This window comes from Macrotis lagotis, chromosome 6, assembly GCF_037893015.1.
Source record: "Macrotis lagotis isolate mMagLag1 chromosome 6, bilby.v1.9.chrom.fasta, whole genome shotgun sequence".
NCBI lineage: Eukaryota > Metazoa > Chordata > Mammalia > Peramelemorphia > Peramelidae > Macrotis > Macrotis lagotis.
Window position 1 is genome coordinate 14,190,580 of NC_133663.1, and position 20,507 is coordinate 14,211,086.

The 20,507-nt window shown below is 41.6% G+C and overlaps 1 protein-coding gene across 1 annotated transcript in view; it reads right to left on the minus strand.

The window, feature by feature from the left end:
* The window catches only part of DHX36 (DEAH-box helicase 36), a 38,315-nt gene extending 18,213 nt beyond the window's left edge, over positions 1-20,102 (minus strand). Inside the window, exons 1-11 of the mRNA XM_074190782.1 lie at positions 19,610-20,102; positions 17,327-17,451; positions 16,201-16,453; positions 9,956-9,994; positions 7,459-7,629; positions 4,699-4,778; positions 3,638-3,712; positions 3,317-3,483; positions 1,605-1,686; positions 830-970; positions 86-188 (exon numbers count right to left, since the gene is read on the minus strand). Coding sequence (XP_074046883.1) covers positions 86-188; positions 830-970; positions 1,605-1,686; positions 3,317-3,483; positions 3,638-3,712; positions 4,699-4,778; positions 7,459-7,629; positions 9,956-9,994; positions 16,201-16,453; positions 17,327-17,451; positions 19,610-19,825 — 1,452 coding nt within the window. The 5' untranslated portion in view covers positions 19,826-20,102. The remainder of the gene's footprint in view (positions 1-85; positions 189-829; positions 971-1,604; positions 1,687-3,316; positions 3,484-3,637; positions 3,713-4,698; positions 4,779-7,458; positions 7,630-9,955; positions 9,995-16,200; positions 16,454-17,326; positions 17,452-19,609) is intronic.
* Positions 20,103-20,507: the final 405 nt, after the last annotated feature.

The window sequence follows — 20,507 nt, forward strand, 5'->3', positions numbered from 1 at the left end:
GCTTCAAATCGAAGAAAAGGCTCCCCCCTGATACTTTATCAATAAAAGACAAAACTGAAATCAGCCTGCAAACAACCAAACTCACCTCTTCCTCCAAAACAATGTGTCGAATAAGGGCAGCAACTAAGTTCAGATCCACTTTATCATCATCCATCATTTCCAAAACATCTATGGTATTGGCGGAATACCTATTTAGGTTCAAAACACAGGGAAATTGCTTGAAATACATTAAAGAAACTCTTGCCCCAATGGCATTTTCAGGGTCACCATCATCAAACCAGACTTTCTACTCAGAAGCTGGGGCCATGCTACATGACCAAGGGCAAGTCCCACGCCTTCTCTGGATCCTGCCATCACCTCGAGCCCAGCCCGCAGCCCTTACAAATCGCCATCTGAGCAGCACAAGCATGACTCTATCCTTCTGCAACTGGGGGACACCTCAGTCTAAATCATGGCTCTACTCTCTCCCTGCTCTCTAGAGACGCTGGGAGTCCCCAACGGGATACTCGGTTTGTTTCTTCCTACTAAAGAAAACTGGGAGAAGCAGGATCTGAAAACTGTAAGGGGACCATGGAGGAGCTAACTGACCAATGAAGAGGGGCTCTGAGGCCCACGCACTGCCTTCCAATGCCTCCTGAGGGGTTCTGGGGGTGGTGGTCAGCAACGTATCTGCCAATCAAACAAACTCTTTGGAAGTCACTCTGTCCCCAGACACCTCAGGAACAGGCACAAGCCCCCTCTTCCCCACAGGCCCCTAGTTGCTCTCACATGTCTCAATTTCTTCTGCTGCCACCCCTGCCCAGCTCAGGGGGCTTCCTCTGGGACCCACCTCCCACGCAGCTGCCTGACATAGTCCGGCCAACGTTCTTTATAAATGGCTTCCTTTTCTTCTTTTTCTGGTCTGTTCACATGACCTTGCATAAAACCCCTCTTAAACTGGGGTTTGCGATCAGTATTTTCTGGTGTATACCTAAAACATAGAAATAAAAAAATCTCAGCTATTCAGATTTTAAAATAGCTCTTTCTGGTTTGCTTTACCTTGGTCACACATTGAATTTAAAGTAGCAGCATAAAGGCTGAGGTTTATATTCAAGATTTCAACTTTCACATATACATCTTATACAGGATACCAGAAGATACATAATTACTACTGAAATTTCACTGAATGTCTAACTAAAAATAAAAACAAGCTACCATTTCCAACCCCCCCAATCCTAATTTTACACACAAACATCAGATATGCTCATTAGACCCATTCTTATAAGGTTCCTCAAGAGATGATAAGTAGCTATCATAATAATGAATAAGTATTCCATTTAAAGTTAGCATTCTTCCCAGATGAACAGCTAACTGCTTAGTATAGATGGTACCAAGGACTCAACAACCCCCCCATTCAATATCAATAATATTAAGAGCATTAATATAATCTTTATTAAACATCTAATGACATTTCCCATAGAATCACATTAAGACTCCTTTTTCTCCCTACCTTGTTCCTAACCTTGACAGTTTTAGTAAAGAAGGCAAAGAATGGGGGAATTGACTTTCTCTAGCTGTCGTTAGGCGGATCCAGGACATAAATCTGCTGCTTGACGTCTACTCACCTGATCTTTTCAATTACATCTTCTAAAAGGTACTCAACAACAGGGAATGTAAAACCAGGTATGTGAATCATTGGACTGTGATCTGTTGAAGGAAAAAAAAAAAAGACATACCTGTACTGAACTTTTAAAAACTCACATAATAGGGTGCAAAAACAGATGAAAGGACCTTCATTCTTTTCTCATGTCCCAAGGTACACCTGACAACATTGAAAAAGAGCAGCCACCTCCACATGTGAATAATAACAATCATATAGAGACTCGATGCATCCTTTTGCTAAATACTGGGCTAAGTGCTTTACAAATGGCATTTCATTAGATCCTTACAAGAGCCCTGGGAAAGAGCTGCTACTACTACCCTAATTTTCAGTTAAAGGAGCTGAGGCAAACAGAAGGGGAGCGACTTGCCTAGGCCGTACAGCTATTAAGTGCCTGAGGCTGGATTTGAACTCTGTGAACCAGGAGTGCCCCATGTACCTTGGCAGCACTTTCTTACTTTGAGAGTGAAATAAGCTTCATTGCAGTCCTCCAACCCCCCTGCTTATCGGAAGGTAAAGAATTCAGTACTGTTTTAGGTACTAAGAATCCTACGAAGGCCACTTGACTGGGAAAATGACGCCAACACAAAGACTTCTGCTGCTTCCAATCATGAGTCTCCGCACGAGAGCATTAAATGCTCTCATCTTCCATGACTGATAAAAGACACTTTATGGTCAATGGTTCTGCACAATGCTCTGGCCAAGGATACACAGAATCAGCACCAGCACTACAACAATCAAAGACACAAGTGCCTGGCCCATGGGTGGCCATGTTGCTGAATTCACTCGGGGCACCTTGGCTGGCAAAGATGATGGCACAGTCCGACTCTACAGATCAAGGCTGGTATGACACACAATCTACCACCACTGGATCACATGTTGACTCTGGACATGTATGCACACTTCCTGCCTGTAAATATTAGTGTTATGGCCTAGGCCAGATCTGTTGCTCCTCTCTAAGTGATCTTTTAAGAAAGAGGCATGTGAAGGCTTCCTCCATGATGCTCTTGGGTACGTGACCTGATTACCAGGGCTGAAGGTGCATGGCAGTCATTCATTTTTCAAAATCCTTAAGTAAACATATTCCTTTAAATCTGAGGACTCACATTTTCCCCAATTTTATTGTGACTCCTCCACAAAAAGCATCATGATGACTGCCATTTGCCTGTTTGAAAAGTTTTGTTTCCTTCCCCAGGCAGTAAGAGACAGACCTAATCAAATGAAAATACATAACTATCTAAAGGCAGAAAGGACTGATTGGAAATTTCTATTCCCTTGGGATATTAGAAAAATCTTTTCAAGGTGAGGTGATGATAGCACATTAATAAAAATCAAAATTAGACATAGGTTCAATGATATAAAATCCTTTCAACATTTTCTCCCCAAGATTCTGCTATAAGTTTCTAAATATCCTTTTATTCATTATCAATGGCGTTTTCAATCTTTTTTCCTATGATAAATGAGAAAATGCTTTTCTTTCTACTTTACACCTTCATACAAATCTCAACCTTGAAAAAAACCTGCACTTTTGGAGTAACCCAGCTTAAAAAAAATTAATCACATTGCTGCATGTGTGCAAAAATCAAACATTTAATCAAATTCTCTCTTAGTAGAAATTTCAAGCCTTTAAACATTGTAAGCCTCTCCAGAGTAAGAAACTGGAAGCATCACACCTACCAAAATATTCCGAAAACTTCTCAGCATTCAAAGTTGCACTCATCAGAATGACTTTCAGGTCAGGTCGAAAGTTGAGGAGGTCTTTAATAACAGTCATTAAAACATCTGACTGCAGATTCCTTTCATGGATCTCATCAAGTACAATGTGACTAACGCTGGATAATTGCCTAAAACAGAAGTGCAAAGTTTATAACTCATCTTCCACAGAACATTTTATAACAATAAAGGCACTGGAAATGAAGTGCAATAATTAGTTCTACCTAATTCAATTAATTACATCTTTGAGAAACAACAATCACTACTTAAGAGAAACGTACTTACGGATCTGACTGAAGCCACTGAAGGATGATTCCTGTTGTACAGTACAAAATGGAACCTTGTTTCCTTGGCAACCGGCTGGGAATGGAAGAAAGGGTGATGTATCAGACATCTCAAATTATCTATTCCAACCTGTCCTGGGTACATGACGGTTATACAACAGAATATCAAACTGCCAAAATACTCCATGGTTTAATAAACTCTCCCAAACATTTTTTGCCAGACATGAGAACTCCCCCCATCCTTTCAAGGTGACAAAGAGATGATGTAGATCTCCAGTCTGTAGTAACTGAACGATTTTTGTTAATTCTTTTTTTTAAAAAATTTTATGTATTTAAGGCAATGAGGTTAAGAGTGACTTGCCCAAGGTCACACAGCTAGGTAATTATTAAGTGTCTGAAGTCAGATTTGAACTCAGGTACTCCTGACTCCAGGGCCGGTGCTCTATCCACTGCTCCACCTAGTCACCCCCTAACACAGCCATTTTTAAGGTTAAAATTCTCCCTAAGAAACATGAAGCAACACTCAAAGAGTAAATATTCTTGGTGCACAGTATATTAACTAAGTGGTAGCCTAGTGCTAAGTGTCACTTTTCCAAAAGGGTGCCAGTACTCAAAGAGAAAACCCCATGCTGTAACCAATCTGGAAATAGGGAATAATTTCAGAGTATGGCTCAGGGCAACCTAGGTTTTCACTATATTTTAGATTTTTAAATTGGAAGGGCCTAAAAAGGACTTTAGGAACTGAATTAAAAGAGGATGCTGTAGTAATCTATAAAGGGTCTGTTTGGATTCAGCACTGCTTCAAAGAAGAAGGGTTGCTCCTGGGAAGCAGGGGCTGGCACAGAAGAATGAGTCGGGTGAAATATGAAGTTTTGAACCAGTGCTTTGGATGTATGCTGAGAAAGCCCCCGAAGTCACCTGAGATTTATGGGCCAGTCAAGTTCAATCTTCCAATGTGCTCCCTAAACTCCTTTCTCACCCCCAAATAGAGTTAAGGTGCTTCCTGCAGCCTGCATGCCTTCTATCCCTTTCCATAGAAATCCAAGGAGAAAGCCCCTTTACCTCTGGAGGCGGATCTGGTATCCGGTACTGTGGCCACTGCCGCACGGCTCAGCTCTCTCTGCAGCCACTCTCTCTGCCACCTTAAATCCAAACACAAAGATTGGTGACATCTAGTGACCTATCAGGGGATATCAATGAGGACTTGGCAGAAAAGTTCTCAAAACTTCACAAAAGCAATCACCAACACTTCCTATTCCAAATCAATATAGCTGATGTCAGTGAATATATGGTGAATACAAGTATCACAGGCCAAAAAATCAATTTTTATGAAAAATCTAAACTTGCCTATGATCTGAAGTTTATCCAAATTTATGCCCTCAGTCTACAAATCCAAACTAATTTGCTGAGTATTCCAAGGACAATCACTGAGTACAGGATTGATAAGAAACCTCAAACTAGAGCTAATAACAAATAGCAGGGTAAAAAACATTTACCTAGAGAAAGGACTCTTGTGCACATCAAGTCATGATGATAGCTTCTGGATTGGATAAAGAACGAAACTCAAATTTCAATAGATATGCTGCAATTTGTTTAAAAAATATAAAGTTTTTGTTGTGAATGTTTTTTTAAATTACAGATATACATGCACATATATGTATATATATATATATATAGATAGATAGACAAATAGATAACGTGTGTATAAAATGTGTGTGTGTGTGCGTGTGTGTGTGTATGTGTAAAGTAAATAAGAACATCAAATCTCATAAGAAAGAGGTTCTGAAGCTGGGTTCTGAAGTTTTTAAAAGAATATTGTGCTATCGCTACTTCAATACAATTTAATTCCTTTACCTTATAGATTTATTTTATAGAAATAGAATTCCAAAGAGAGGTACACAGGCTGCCCCACTAAGAAGTCCAGCTCTCAGAGAGAGCCGTTTGCATTTGGGAGACTTGCAGATGGTCAGCTTGCCTGGTTGAGACAGAGTTGGACACTGCCTACACAGGTTAACATGGCAATTGGCCAAAGGCCAGATAAGCATTCCTTTCCTCCTTAGTTTTCAAGTGGACACTAACTGAGAGAAGGCAAAGAATATCTTTGGCTACCCAAAGCTTGAGGAAGGAGTTCTAGAATGACCCATTGTCATGGATTAACTTCTTTAGGTGTCAAGAGTGCCTTTTAACAATTTTCAAAAAATTCAGTACAAATGGATTATATAATTTCCACACCTTCTGAAATTAAATATCCAATTATAAGTTAACTCTTTCTTGATGACTATTGGTCATGACCATCATTAGTAGTAACATATCAAGGAGATTCTGTCAGGGTCTACTGAGATAGACAGGAACAGGTGGCCCTAAGCAAAGGGGAGCCTCATTGCTGTGGTTTAAGAGTTCATCTTTCTGCCTTTACTTCTTATTTTAAAATGTATATTTTCAGCGTTCAAATTTGTGTGCAAATCTCTAACAGCCCCTTCTCTTCTCTTGGGCATCAGAAACCCAAGTTGGCTATGACTAATAATTAGCTTTCGACTTGATTCCTCACTCTCAGCTGGGATGTGAATAGGGAAAATGTAATATTACACGTAATATGACCATACATATAAGAGGGAAGGTTGGACTGCACACTGTATTGGTATCAGCGGCAAAAATGAAACGTCCTATCACGTCCCAATGGGACACAAGTGGTTAGGGTTTTAAAACTACTAAGCCAGTTTATGCAAAAGGGCACCCAAGAGCTAGATGGACCCCTTCCTCTGTCCAAATCTAAACCCTTATCTTTCAAATACTTGATGATGTCTCTAAGATTAGTAGAAAAAAGTTTTAGTACTTTTGGAAAAAATATCCTGTCAAACTTAGCAAGAAATCTCTTAAAAAAAAAAGTTTTTAAAAGGCCTAAATTTCACTTTTGTCAAGATACTCACTCATTACTTTACGGAACAGAGAAGATTATAAATGTAAAATTTTGTCTTTTGGTGATTTGACCTCCATAAATCTAATTATAATAATGAGGGGAAATGATTATTTCTTATCATTTTGCTTCTTAGACTTTGTTTCCAAACAAACATAGGCTCAATGTCCAAAAGGAAAGAATGCACTGCCCTGGAAAGGAAGCAGAGCCCTTCTCTCTGTAGGGCTTCAAGGAGAGGGCAGATATGGAATGGGCTGGATCAGACAGTGCTAAGGACAGGTGCTTCTTTGCTATTACCCTTTCTCAGAGCTGGTTGGTATGCTCTTGAGTGACGTTATCAAATAGGACATAAGCAATGTCACCTGAATGGAGCATTAGAGAAAGGCAGGGGTAGTTTGTAGTTTACTGTGACTTTCACAAAATGTATTTTAATAGGTACATCATAAATTTAATAATATAACTTACTTGTTTATAAATGAAATTTATCTTTTGTTCAAAAGTATTATAGCAGAGTGAGTTTTTTGTAGTCTTTATAAGTTCAGTTTTCACTAATAAATGCCTAGTACGTTTGTTTTTTGTAGCAGCAATACCAAAGAATTACGGTTAAATCCTTAGCAAGTTCCTTGGGATGTGGGGATGGAGAGAGGGCTGAAGACCATCATCTCTAGACCCTATTTCATACACTTTGATCTCAGGAATGCCAGGCCTCTGCAGTCAGAGGCTGAGTGACTTGTCAGGATCACCAGCTAGTTCTTGCCATCAGGTCATTCTGACTTTGAGGCTAGCTCTCTGACAGCTTTGCCACACAGTCTCTTCTATCATTCTTTTAATCTCACCATTAGTTGGTGTTTTAAAAAACTTTTCCACACGGAGAACAGAAGGATCTTGAAAAATGGAACCTTACTTACCGAAATTGCACTGATTCTTCGGGGCTGTGTACACACTATCCGGCAGGAAGATCCTTTTCCTCTTTCAATATAGTCATCTAGTATGAACTGAGTAACTTGAGTGGTTTTCCCACAGCCAGTTTCACCACTTATGACAGTAACCTGATTGTTATTTATCAAATTTACTAATTCCTATTTGAAAAAGAGGTAGGAAAAAAGAGAGAAAACAGTAAGTAAAGACCTCTGCTCTGGGAGGTCGAGAGCACAATACCCAGCAGTTAAAATGTCATGGCTGGTTGAAGCTAATGAAATTTCAGAAAACCATGAGTGCAGAACTGTGGAGAACTGCTTCCCTTCCCCAGTCCCCTCCAGCCCAACACAGAGTGACAGCTCTTTGGCCCTCACTCAGCAAAGCACCTGCTCTGAGCTTACAGTAGGGAACTCATTTCCTGAGACACAACAGTTTGAAGCAACCAATTAAAAAGGAAGCTGGCTAGCAGAAGCCAGGTAGACTGATAGTAGTAAGAAGTGATGGCTGCAAACTACTCCCCTGGGGATCTACTATTGAAATATAATATTGGTGGTCATGTCAAAAGAAATCTTGGGTACATTCAGTGGCTTCCTATTTAAAAATATTCCCATGCATGATAGTTAGAAATAATAAAACACTGAGGACACTTTATCTAGGAAATGTACTTAATAAACTGGCGCTGCTATGCAAAAACCAGCTGGAGCAGACCCTCGAAACAATTGACAAGGACTACTATTTATGTCAAATTTTCCATGCTTTTAAAAACCAATTGTTTAATATCAAATAAAAGTACAGCTCTTAAAAAGATCAGTATGCGTGAAAATTCATATTTTTTAAGTCTTAAAACTAGATTCAATAATTATGGAATAAAAGTCATTGTAAGAAAAGTATACCCTGTTTATAAACTGTTCCTTTTCCTTATAAACTCACCTTCTTAACTGTTAATTGCTCTATCAAATTTCTGTTGTAAAAAGGTCTCATCCTCAACTCAATAGAAAGTCCACACCACAGGTAGCTCTGGACTTTCTGGAAGATTTACATTAGCCATGGAGATGAATAACTTAGAGGACCTTATATGGTCTGTCCAAATGTAAAATACATCAAAAACGGAAGGCCTTGGCTGCCTTCTCATCACCAGTCAGGAAAACCAGAAAGAACCCACAGAACAAGAGTATTGGGATCCAAGGTGAGGAAAACTGAAGGTTTGATTAACAACCAAGAGAAAAAAAGGATAGATTTTAACCAAAACCACTGTGTTTGCTCCCCTAATATTAATGAGAGAGTATGTGTGCATACATAGATAGGTACATAGGCATCTGTTTCTTTCTCTTATAGATTTATATAAATGGAAGGGACCCAGCACCCACACAATGCTCACTCTGAGACAGGCACTGGATTACTAAATCCTTTTTAAGGATTATCTCATTTAATCCTCACAGCCACCCTACAAATTCAGTGCTCTCAGGAACCATGTTATTTGATGTTGGTACTGTTGTTCAGTCATGTCCATCCTTTTTCATCTCATTTGGGGTTTTCTTGGCATTGCCTTCTCTAGCTCATTTGACAGATGAGGAAACTGAGGCAAGTAGGGTTAAGTGACTTGCCTAGGATGACAAAGCTAGAAAAGTGTCTGAGGTAGGATTAGAACTCAGATCCAGGTCAAGCATTCTTTCCACTACACAACTTAGTTGCCATGATTATTTTCTTTAGGTTTATATTTATGGCAAAAGGGAAAAAAGGTGCACCCTTCAGGAAGACAGAAAAATGGGCCACTTCCCAAGGCCTCATTGGCCTCTGTAGAACATCTGTCTAGGCCCAGAGCAACTGCAGCTGGAGGGGAGAGGGTTCATGACTTCCAGGCTCAGGGCTCTGCTCCCGTACTGTGAAGGAAATGGCTGCTCACAGCGGGTTGGGTGCTGTTTCTCTGAATGGTGATCATGTGACAGGGAGAATGTCCTGACACATCATTTCCCCAGATGATAAATACTATTTCCCCCTGCTGATCTTCCTATCAGATAGCTTCAAAAGAAATGCACCTATCCGGGAGTCATGGGGGTGTTTCCAGCCTAACCCAACCCCATCCCTTCCACTTGGGTTAATTCTGTCTGCCTGGTATTGGTAAACACTGTTGTGTTAAAGAACACAAATTAAAGAACAGTAAATGGTCAGATTTTTATTTGAAAACAATTGAGGCTGAAATTATGAGAGAAAGAGCAGGCAGACACAAGTGATACTGATCTGAAATTTTTGCTGTTTTATGACAGTGTTAGTTAATAAATTTCAATGTTTGGGATAAAACGAGAATTACAAATAAAACAGTCCAAATTCAACAGCTGTATCTGGAGTTAAATTATTTTAACAAATTTATTTAATAAAAAAGAATTTTATTTCCTTAGAATCAAAAGGCTCTATAATATATCAATTCTTGTGGACCATTACTTGTTTAAAAAAAAAAAGACTTTGTACATGTGGAGTAAAATAATTTACCTTTTGCATTCCATATGAAGGCAGTTTCTCCCGGAAATGCTGAAATGACAACATAAAATGAATGTTGCAACTTAAATATAACATGAGAAAAAGCACTCTGAAATATTTAGGAAAATTTAGGTTACAATGCTTTTGTAATAAGAGGTCAAATCTCAAGATAGCAGTGAAAAAAGCCATCTTCATAACACAAACAATAGTCAACATCAGCACACTAGCATGACAAAAATGTAGGCTTCAGCTCCTTGGAGTTAACAAAGATCCCTTTCCACACTCTCTAGGATTCATTCTACTCCTAAATGAACTATAGTACAAGGGAAAGACAGTGGGATTAGAAGTCAAAAGGATGTGTAGGTGTGAATCTCAAGTCTGCCATTGTGACCTGGGGCAAGTCCCTTGGCTCTCTGGGTCTGCTTCCTCATCTATTAGAAGGGCTTTAAGGTCCTCCTCAACTCCAAGTCTATGACCCACTAATATTTAACACTAAGTTAGTCTTCAATTATTTTCCATTTTCCTTGATTATCCTGTAAACTAGTTCTAATTCTAAGTACTTTAGGTCATGGTTTAAGAACAAAATCCCCATTATGGTTAGATTTTTCCACAAGCACATACATGTGTATCCATATACACACATATTCATTTTTAAAACTATTTTTAAAAAAAATTCAAACTATATAACTATATACAATTAACATATATACAGCTTTAATTTTGTTTTATACACACACACACACACACACCATATCTCTAATTTATATGTAGTTTATAAAATATAGCTATGTTTCTGACTACATGCAGAGATTCAGGCTAATTAGAGCACTGAGTTGTTGGGCCCCATTTGAACAAATCCTGTATGGCCTCAGTTTTCTCAACTGTAAAATGAACAAGCCAAATCAGATGGTCTCTATGGATCTCTCCATCACTAGCATTCTGGGATCAAATAAATTTTGCTAATTTTGTTAAAAGGATAAAACAGAAAACAATCTCTTTCATGTTATTATCTCACTATTTTGAATATTTTTCAAAAGCTATGCTTCTCATTTTCATGGGATGGCTTCGGAATAGTCAGAGTCATCTTTTCTCAGAGGCCCTAGGGGTAAAATACAGGCAGTATTTTTACCACCAAAGGTCTGCAAGCAAACAAAGGTTCTGAGAATGCCTCTTTGAATGTCCGGCCATGGCTTGAAAAAAAAAAAGAATGCAAGATTTCTAACAAGAGGTGGAGTGCCCCTAACAAGGGCTGCTAAGAATGCATTTGCTTTGTTATGGGAATTGATTCAACAGAATTTTGAACTGAAAAATGATAGGGGAGAGAGGGCCAAATTTTATTGTATATACTGCACATAAATAGTATCACAAGGAATTAGCTGCAATGTAGGAACAACTATTTAGGAACACTTAGCTATTCGTAAGATACAAAATCTCAGAAAGGAATAACCACCTCATTGCCTCTCATCCTGACCTCATAGATCTAAGTATAATTGCATCAATTTTGGGTAACAAGATAACTAAAGAGCCTAATGCAATCATACAAATTCAACCTCATGGGACTCAAGATTTGTGCCTGAGCTATGAATCTAGATAGCCCCCCCATAAACAGATTAAGTAAAATGAAGGGGGGGGGGGAAATCACTACATACACATAATTGTGAGAAATATTTTAGCCTGAGGGGAGGAACATGGTGGATAATAAGCAGGTGTGTGAAGGTCAATGGCTGGCACAATGAAGGAAGTGAAGCAATGTTATTACTGAAACATAAAAGAGTAGTCTCAGGCAAGGAATAACAGAAAGGTGAGAAGGACTAGCTTTCAATCAGCTCTTCTGAAGCTCTCTCTGCCAAAACAGGGGGCCATAATTTCTCACTTGATAATGTCATTTTTCAAGAGGTTGGCGTAACCAACAATGAATTTCTATACTGGATCCACTTCTCAAGAAGAACAAGAAGAAACATCTACTGAAAGAGAAAATAAATGACAGGCACCTTGGGAAAGTGTATACTCTATTTTGGAATTTTTGATAAGGAGAGAAAGGGAAATCCGGAATAGTCTGACATAAAAGTCAGATCCCAAAAGGGTTCAGAAGACTAGATACAGGAGAACCAACAGAATAAATTTTACAGAACACATCTGAATCAGTCCAGGAAGAATAGGAAGTTCTCAAGGAAAAAAACAATTTTAAAGAGAAAAAAAGAAGTTGTCCAGGGAAACCAGAACTCACAGGACAAGCCCACTTCAATATTTAAAAAGACATGTAAGAGAGGCAAGCAAGCCAACAGAAGATGAATATGAAAACATGACAAGATCCTCTAAGAACAGTGTCAGGAATTCTGGAATTATAAATAAAATTGGGCATAAAGGAAACAAATGATTAAAGGGCTCTTTTTAAGAACTATATTGGGGCATGACCAAAGAAGGAAAGGGAGAGGATGAGACCTATTATGATAACACACCAGAGAGAAGATAGAGTCCAGCTTATCTGCGCTTACTCTTTCAAAAAGAATGACATTTAAAGAGGAAATGACAGAATATCAACAAGGAAGACTGGCAGCAGGGGAGCATTTGGCAACCCTTGATGAGCTTTAGGTCAACTAGTCCAGATGAACAGACTAAGTGTCTTTGAAAAAACAGATGGTAGCTAGCAACTGACCATGATTTCTGAAAGCCTAGGAAAATGGCAGGAGTGTTCAGCAAGATGGTAAAGGTAAACTTTAGCTCAATTTTCCAAAAAAAGAGAAGGTAGGAAGAAAAATGGAGCCTACAAAACTGCTAATTCTATATGGCAGACAGCCAAATTTCTGTTACTTGTGACTAAAATTCTACAATGTTATTAGGAGAGTTAGCAAATATTCTTTTGAAAAAAAGGAATAAGCACAAGTGCCAACTTCACAACAAGGAAGTCACACAAGACACCTATTTTCTTTTTTTTGACAATTTCTAGACAGGTAGATTCCAAGGTTTTAGCTATATTTCAGTAAGAGATGACAAAATCTCACGTTACTGCTCCTTTTTTTGGGAAAGATGGAAACACATGGGATAGACAATTGTACAAGTGGATGTATTTGAAAGTTGCGTAGTAAAATCATACTAGCTCTGGGAATCAAGAAGACTTGGGTTCAAATCCTACTTTGGATGCCTAATTCGTGGGTTACCTTGGTGAAGTCCTCATGTTCACCCAGAGTCTCAGGATCTCTAGCTCTTCTTGCTCTACAAGTAGGCGACCCTGAGGTTCTAGAAGACCAAAGGCCAACTCTACCGAATTCATGACTTGGCACACAAGGAGATCTGTGCTTGACCTGGGCTGTTTCAGATTCTTAGTAACTGGGTAGATGACAACTCAAAGCTGGTGAGGGTGGGGGATAATTATCACACAGGCTGGGTGAAGGAGTCAGGATCCAAAAATTAGAATCACTTCAAGTTTTCATACCTGGCTCAAAATGAGTAAAGTGAAATAGAACAAGAAAAAAACAAAATTATCTATTTCTGATTTTAAAAATCAGCTTCACAAGTAAAAGATGGGGGACAGCCTGTCAAGACAGTTGTAAAGCAGAGAAGGTCTTTCCTTTCTATCTCCAGTGCCCAATACATGAGATCCCAACCTTCTAGAATCCCAGTAGCCAGGAAGAAGCTTCTAGTCTTGATGAGCTGACTGTGGCTAGAAGAGGACAGTCAGTTCTCAGTGTATCAAATGTTTAAAGAAGCTGAAGAGTGTTCAAGACAGACCAATCAAGAGGGTAAGGGGTCACATTGTGCCATATGATGTCTGGCTGACAAAAGGAGGAGCACAAGGCCTAGATGAGGGAAGACTTGGGGCTAAAGTAACATAATAATAGTTTGCAAGGACAAGAAGGGCAGTGCAGAAAGATGATGGGACTTGGCTCTGCTTGAGGGCAAAATTAAGGATGTTGAGTACAAGTTGCAAACAGATAAATTCAGACTTAATGAAAGCAAAACTTTCCCAACAGTTGGAATTATTTCAAAGAAGGATTTAGTGAGTGAGGAGATAGCAAGGCCTCTTCTTTCACTGGTAAGAGGGTGTAGAGATAATACTTGCTTGATATTGGCAGGTCTAGTTAATTTAAGATACTCCTTTGAATTCAGATTCTGTGACATCAACATCCGACCGTAAATGCACACGAGGTTCAAATGACCAAGGTGCCAACGGCTTTTCCCAACTCGGGAAAGTCTCATCCTTTAATCAGAGCGGCATGAGCAGTAAGAATGGAGGCCCTTTCCCTCTACAAGGCTCTCCCAGCTAGATCCATTAATGGTAGAATGACTTCCTACCACTATAAAAAGAATTGGAGGAGGGAAGAGAATCTCTGCTAGGGCCCTCTTTATTCGATTTTTCTCTCCATTCTTGCCCATTCTTTAGTTCTGGAATGCCTGTCCACTCTCTTTCCCCAAACTGGGGTCCATTTCAAGGCCTTCAGCACAGATGCAATGTTTCAGTTTGTTCCCTGTCCCTAAATCCTCTGACCAGCACTAAATTCCAGTCGTGTCTTTTCAACCTCTGCTTATTGGTTCACAGCCCCAAGTCAAATGAGGATCAGACTTTCTACATTGGTTCTACTAACTGGGTTCTTGTCTTGTTTCCCTAGGACTGATGTGCCACCATGTATCTTGGTCGCCTTGCCTCTTTTATGCTCAAGTCCTTACTTTCTTACTAGTTTACTTCCTCTAGGACTGAGATTCTATGCCTTTTAGCCCCAGTCCTTTCAGTTGTTATCTGTGAACCTCAGTCCCCAAGGCAGAGAATCCTAGATTTGGAGTCGGAACAAATGAAGTCAAGTATAAATTTCCCAACTCAGGCAAATTAGTTCATCTCTCTCTGGGTCAATCTCCTCCCTGTAAAATATAAGGTTGGACTGATTGCCAAGGTCCTTTCCAGCTCTAAATCCATCATTCTAGGGGCTTAAATGCCTAGATCCAAAGCTTGCAACTTATTCTATGGTAGTGAAGTCCTGGATGCCTCTTGGTCTTTGTCATGGCTCATCTTGCTGCTGGTCTTTAACTTTTAGTTTGCCAGTCTTTTGATTAAACAGTCCCACTAGTGTCCCTCTAGGGTCAAGAAAGTCAACTGTCCTTAGCAAAGTTCCCTGAACTACACCCACCCCTCATTGGTCACAGTAGCTCCTGGCTTCCATTTCCAGACCAGCTTTGCAATTCCTGTTTCCTTCCTATCTTCTTCCCAAATTCTTAAGGTCCTTCTTAGCACATCTGGCTTATTGTCTTGCAGGAGATACTCAGAATCTCCATCTACAAATGATTTTTCCCATCGGTCAATTTCTTCCCTCAATCTATGAACTACTTTTTTTAGTCCAAAGTTTTATTTTCTTTTATTTTCTTAGCATATTGTTCTTTCCAGACCCTTCCTTGAGAAGCAATGCTCACTATTCTTCCTCAAACTATTAACCTCTTAGTTTTTTGGTGGCACTGTGGAAAGCTCACTGGATTTGGAGCTGGGGCATCTGGTGTCAAAGCTCTCTATTATTTTTGGCTTGAGTAACTGGGCAACTCACTTCATTTCTGTGAACCTCCATTTCACTCTCTATAAAATGAGCACTATAGACACCTCAAAGTCCCAGCAAACTCTTAAATTTTATCACTACTGATGATCATGGCCCTATTTCAGTCCCCAACAACCCCCCAACCCCACCACTGGTCCATAAAGACTTTATAGGTTTTTCACCACTGGTCCATAAAGATTTTATGTTTTTCTGAAGTGATACAATTCATACCATTGTATATACTAAAGATGGTCAATCACCTGACCTGGACAGAAAAGGTATACTGTGTAGCTTAGGAGTTTTTAAAAATGTTACAGTACCACTATTACATCTATGTCACCTCTCCATCTTGGGGCATAGATTCTTAGCAATCAAAACTCACTCAGGGGTGGCTAGGTGGCGCAGTGAATAGAGCACTGGCCTTGGAGTCAGGAGTACCTGGGTTCAAATCCAGTCTCAGATACTTAATAATTACCTAGCTGTGTGGCCTTGGGCAAGCCACTTAACCCCATTGCCTTGAAAAATCTAAAAAAACCAAACAAACAAAAAAGAAAAACTCAATCTCAGAGGTCTTGGGAGGCCAAGCAAGGTAAGAGAGACTAATCCAAGATTTTTCTGCCAAACTTAATCACAAACTATTCCTTTTTCTTTCCTTTGTTGAAGATGGTAAGAAGGAAAAGTCAAAGATACATACAAAAAGAAATTTCAGGGCAAAAAAATAAATTTAAAAAACCGTATTACCTGCATTTCAAGGTAGCGGGGATCACACTTCTTTCTTTTTAGGTCTTCCTTAAGTTGTTGGTCTAAATCCACATCTGGCTCATTGTCTTGCAGGAGATACTCAGAATCTCTATCTACAAATGATTTTCCCCTGTCGGTCAATTTCTTCCCTCGATCTATGAACTTCTTTTCTTGGTCCAAAGTCTTATTTTCCTTTTCCAAAAATTTCTTTTCTGTAGTTGCTTTGCTCTGGACAGGAATTTCAGTACCATATCTATTTTGAGATAAATTGCAGAGTTTAATTAGTCACCTGAGCCTCGGGGGGAAAATACCAAACTAGAACTCCTTTTAAAAATTTAATAAAAGGCCCAAATCAAGGTCTTCAACTTATTCTCAAATAGCAATTGAGACGTGCACTTTAACATCAAATTCAATAGCAAAGGAACATTTGAGTTTCTTTTGAACATCAAATGAATTACTCTTGGTCAGTAGTATTGATAGCCTTTTGCCTCCTCTTTCCACTCAACCCACAAAGAATAGCAGTGCCCTCTTTAAAATTCAGGTGTGTGTTTTTTAATTGTCCTGTTTGGAATATTTATCATTGCAAGAAAGAAAAAGGGCAATGAAATGCTGAATCTGTGGTCCAAGAAAACAAAAACAAAGTCAAAAGTAACTCACTGTGCTCAACTCATGCTCTTTCTCATAGGCATGTGTTTGTATACTCACATGCAGGCAGAATACCTATACAACAATGATCCCGAAATGTGTTCCTGGAGAATTTTCAATCACTCCAGTTAAATGTTCCTCCAAAAAAATCAAGCCCTTAGTACAAGACTAATAGGATGTCACAAAAAAAATTTACCAGAAAAATGCTAAAATGAAAAATAGTACTTTAAAAAATGAATAGGTGAGTTGTTAAAAAATTAAGAAAAATTTCTTACTGGCTGAAGTCCTTGAGACTTTGCAAGAAAAATCATTAACAATGTTAAGAATTAGTTTTTGAAGGAAAGGAGAATTTGTATCTTCTCTGAACAACAATATGGGATAATGAAGAATAGTTCTTTTAAACTGGAATTCTTATCAGGCCATTGGTACTAAAGACCTGTTGTTTTCTACCCATTTTTCAAAAGAATGATTTTTTTTTTACCCATGATCCTCGGGAGAAAACCAGGATATTTGTGGCTGAGAATCTCTGTCATTCTTAGTTTGGACAGAATTCAACAGTTGTACAATTTGTTCTTCTCGACGTTCATCCATACGCACTACAGCTCTCTTAGAAGAGGGAAAAAAATTGTCATCAATAATTATGCAAACTAATTTCAACCACTGACAAAAGACTTCATTTCTCTTCAATTATAGTTAATAAATTGACAAATACATCCCCTCCCTGAAGCCTTTTTCCCCTTCCCACCTTCTTGTATAGATTTCTTTTACACTTAGATTTCCACAAATCTCAACAATTAACAATTTAAAAGATTATTGTACTTTTCTTATTAAAAGCAAAAAATCTTATTACTCTCCTTACTTTTCCTAAGTACAAAGAGATCTTACCCAAGAATTTGGTCCAAAACGGAGAAGCATCATTTCTCAAGACTAGCATCAAAAGTATTAAACAACAGACAAGTTGCGAGGGAAACTAATTCATCAGTGAAGTAAAGATCTTTACTGCTAGTAGATAGAAAAGTTCATTTATTTCCACCTGTTTTAGGGAAACCCAACAATCCAGAAGCAGTAGGAACCAGAGATAAGAATTTCAGGTTAAGGAACTTTATCTGGTACTATTGGAAACTCTACGGGTGTAGAACTAGAAAAGTAGGAGAAAAAAGGGAATAGTCCCAGGGAGGTACCAAGGAGGAAGGACAGAGTAAAGTGCAAGTGTGCAGAACAGAGGGCAAAAATGTTAGTTGACTGAGAAACTCCACTAGATCTGGTAGACAGTAGGGCACCAAAACAATAGACCCAGATTTGGGAAGCACAATGTAAGAAGTTGATGATAATATGCAGAGGTCAGAGTAGTGAGGACAACAGGCAAAAAAACCAGTGTGAAAACTATGAAAGTAAAAAGAAAAGTGAAAGTCAAACTTCTGGAAACAAAATAAAACAACAACAAAGAGTTCAACCTCACCTCCTCCCTCTCTGAAGTTGTCTAAGGTACTCTCTCCTTCCCCTGATCTCTCCAGGATTACAAATCTCAGTTAAGTTTTAAAAAGCTACTGATGAGCTAGATGTCAAGGAGTATAACCAGGAAGGTAAAAAGGGCTTTCGGTCCACCGTGGGTAAGCCACTGAAGGAACTGGCTATTTTTCTAAAATTTTATTTAAACTTTTGCTGGGCAATGGGATTACATGACTTGCCCAGGATCACACAGTATTAAATTTAGTATTAAAGTACTGAAGTATTAAATGTCTGAGGCCATATTTGAACTCAGGTGCTCCTGACTCCTGGGCCAGTACTCTATCCCCTGAACCACCGAGCTGCCCCAGACCTGGGTATTTCTAACCTGAATGACAACAGATTTAGGGGAAACAAGATAGGTGTCCTCAAATACGTAAAAAAAAACCGTATCATATGATGGATAGATTAGATCCAAGAGGGCAGAATAAGACGCAAAATATGATGGAAATTGCACAAAAGGTCAATTTTGCCTTAATACCAGCAAAGTCTTGGGCGGTGGGGGCCCCGGGTGGTGGCGGCCCTCATGGCCCCTCTTTTGGGGCGCAGGCAACCCACTCCAGTCACTCAACCCACTGCTGAAGACAGGCTGGATGACTACTCAGCAAATTTGTTATAGTAAATACAAGTTTTGTACACGGTTTGAATTAGAAGGCATGCTGGGAAAAGTTTTGAGCAGGAAAACTTCACCTCTCCCATTTCTGTTACTTGGGGGGGGGCTCCAAGCTGTACCTTCCTCGGGGCAGCTTCCCCATCTAACGGTGCCGGCCATCTGCAGGCATCAACAGGTCTCTCCCAGGGGCCGGACCGGACCCAGGTCTCCCGGGAGGAAGGCTACTCTGTGGCAGGAAGGGAAGTTCTAGGCTGCCCCTCCTGAAGACCCTTTCTGTCTCGGGGCTCCACCCCCCCCAGCCTGCAGTCCCACGGCCTGCTGGGGCGGCCCCGGAGTGCGGAGGCCTCCACGGCCCCCCAAACTCAAGCCCCGGGCCGTCCCTGACCGAGCCGGGCCCGCGGCTCCTCGTTTGCAACATTGTAGCAGCAGGCGGACACTATGTAGCGGAGGAGCCGGGCAGCGCTCGGGGCGCCTCCCCCGGGGGGGCCCGGGGCCCCTCGCACGGGGGGCGCCCCTCGCCCCCAAGGCGGGCCGCTGGCCCCCCGGAATCCCCTTCCTTCTCCTTCCCAGGCCCGGCGCGGGCTCCGGAGGCCTCGAGGCTCGGCTCTGCTCCGTCCTCCGGGGCCCCCCGGCCCGGGCGCTCACCTCCTGGCGCTCGGCGTCCTTGCTCTTCTGGCCCTGCTTCCGCGCGTACCACAGGCCGATGTCGCGGCCCTTGAGGTGCCCGGGGTGCCGGCCCCGGCCCCCGCCGCCGCCGCCGCCCCCGCCGCCGCCCCGGCCCCCGCCGCCGCCGCCGCGGCCCCCCGAGCCCCGGGGCCCGCCGCCGTCGCGGCTCCAGTTCTGGCGGTGCTCGTAGCTCATGGCCCGGACGGAGAGGAGCCCCACGGCCAGGGCCCGGCAACGGCTACAAATGGCGCCACGGCCCGGAAGCGGGTCTCACGTGCACTTCCGTTCCGCTTCCGGCGCCCGGCGCGAGGAGGCGGCGCCGCCGCGTCACAAGGGGCGGCCTCCGCTGACGTCACGGCCGCGACGAGGGGGCGGGGCTCAGAGGCGGCCGCCCCGCCGCTTCCGGGCTGCGCGCGCAGCGGCCCCGGCGGGAAGCTACCACGGGGCCCCGCGCCTGCCCCCCCCTGCTCGCCGCCCCGCCGCGGGGGCCCCCAAGTGCGACCGGCCGAGGGCGGAGCCCCAGCCTCGGCCCCTCTGCGGGTGACGTCACTGAGGAGCCCGAGCCCCTCCCCGTCTCCTGGGGAGACAGCCGCGGGACCCGAGCCCAAGTGGACGTGGCCTTGCCCGTGGCCTTGGGGGGGGCTTGCACGTGGCCTTGGGCGCGCGGGGGCCCTTGCACGTGGCCTGGGGGGGCCTTGCACGTGGCCTTGGGCGCGCCCCTTCACCCCTGCCTGAAAATAAGAAAAAGCCGACAGACAGGCGGGGGCTGCCCTTGGCAGAGCGGGAAAGCGTGGGGGCCAAGGCCAGGGATGAGACCGCCCAGCGGTGCCGCCTTCCATGCCAAAAAAGGAAAGAAAATGCGGAAAACAAGGAAAAC